This window comes from Phytophthora parasitica (assembly GCF_000247585.1).
Source record: "Phytophthora parasitica INRA-310 unplaced genomic scaffold supercont2.156, whole genome shotgun sequence".
In the NCBI taxonomy this organism is placed as follows: Eukaryota; Oomycota; class Peronosporomycetes; order Peronosporales; family Peronosporaceae; genus Phytophthora; species Phytophthora nicotianae.
In genome coordinates, this window is record NW_008649142.1 from 7,165 (window position 1) to 8,208 (window position 1,044).

At 55.7% G+C, this 1,044-nt stretch overlaps 1 protein-coding gene across 1 annotated transcript; it reads left to right on the forward strand.

Moving 5' to 3' along the window:
• Positions 1 to 157: 157 nt before the first annotated feature.
• On the forward strand, positions 158 to 958 carry PPTG_19648 (hypothetical protein; the record flags this gene model as incomplete). The annotated part of the gene is made up of 2 exons (XM_008918203.1): positions 158 to 543; positions 628 to 958. 2 exons carry the CDS (start codon positions 158 to 160, stop codon positions 956 to 958), a joined length of 717 nt encoding a protein of 238 aa, XP_008916451.1.
• Positions 959 to 1,044: the final 86 nt, after the last annotated feature.

The window sequence follows — 1,044 nt, forward strand, 5'->3', positions numbered from 1 at the left end:
TGGAGGTAAGTCTCACCATCCTGGCCTCCAATCTTCGTCCAGCTGCTCATCACCTCTCTCTCTTCGTCAGGAGTCCCGTCCGGTTGACACCGATCGTTCGTCTGGACAGCCTTCTTCTGAAACGAGCCTTCAGCCACCGTCTGGAACTTCTTTTCCCATGAGTCATGACCCAACGCCAATGCCGGCAGCGCCGACCGCTGCCGCAACTTCCGCTACGCTTCAGGCTGGGACTCAATCTTCGGCCCTAGTTCCCGTTGCTTCTCCAGCTCCTGCCGAGGCTTCGGAGGAGTTGACCGTGGATTCGCTGTGCGATCTTCTTGCTGAGTCTGCGGACGCAACGGTAGACTCTATAAGGACTGCACTTCTGCCATATTTGACGCTGATGGCACGGCACCAAGTCCAGCTCAGCATCTCGCCTCCGCTTCAGGGTGACGTTCGAACCCAACGTCGTATGAATGACGCGCTCGGCTTCGACCAGGTGCTGGCAGTGGTTCAACCTCTCTCCGACACGTTGTCGGACCTTCCTCACGTAGTCGACGAGTTGTTTAAATGAAGATCTCCCGGGAGGAAGCTGCCGCTGCTAAACGTTTTCTGATTCCCGTCCAGCTCCGAGTTGAGTCTCTGAAGACTCTTCTTCAACAAATCGACGGCCGAGGTGAACGAGCTTCAAGCAGAGATCAAGTGCCTCAAGTCAGCGAACGTTCGCATTGGTTCTCTGGTCGAAAAGAGTAAGGAGTCGATGGACGTTCAGACAGAGAACCTTCGGCTCACCATGAACTACGTCGAGCAGAAGCAAGATATCATCGACGCCTTGGACAAGCAGATTGAAGAGGAACGCGAGGTCTTCGAGACGACGGTCAGCACGAAGACTGAGAGCACCCGCAAGCTTCATGCCCTGTTTCTCAAGGCCACACAGGGTACCTGGGTCGATGCTGACACTGCTGCGCTGATCGCCTAAGTAAAAGACCCCAATTTGAGCTTACTCCGGACCAACCGCGCTTTCCGAGGGTTCGTTAGCTTCGCCGGCAGGGGTCCGAACACTCT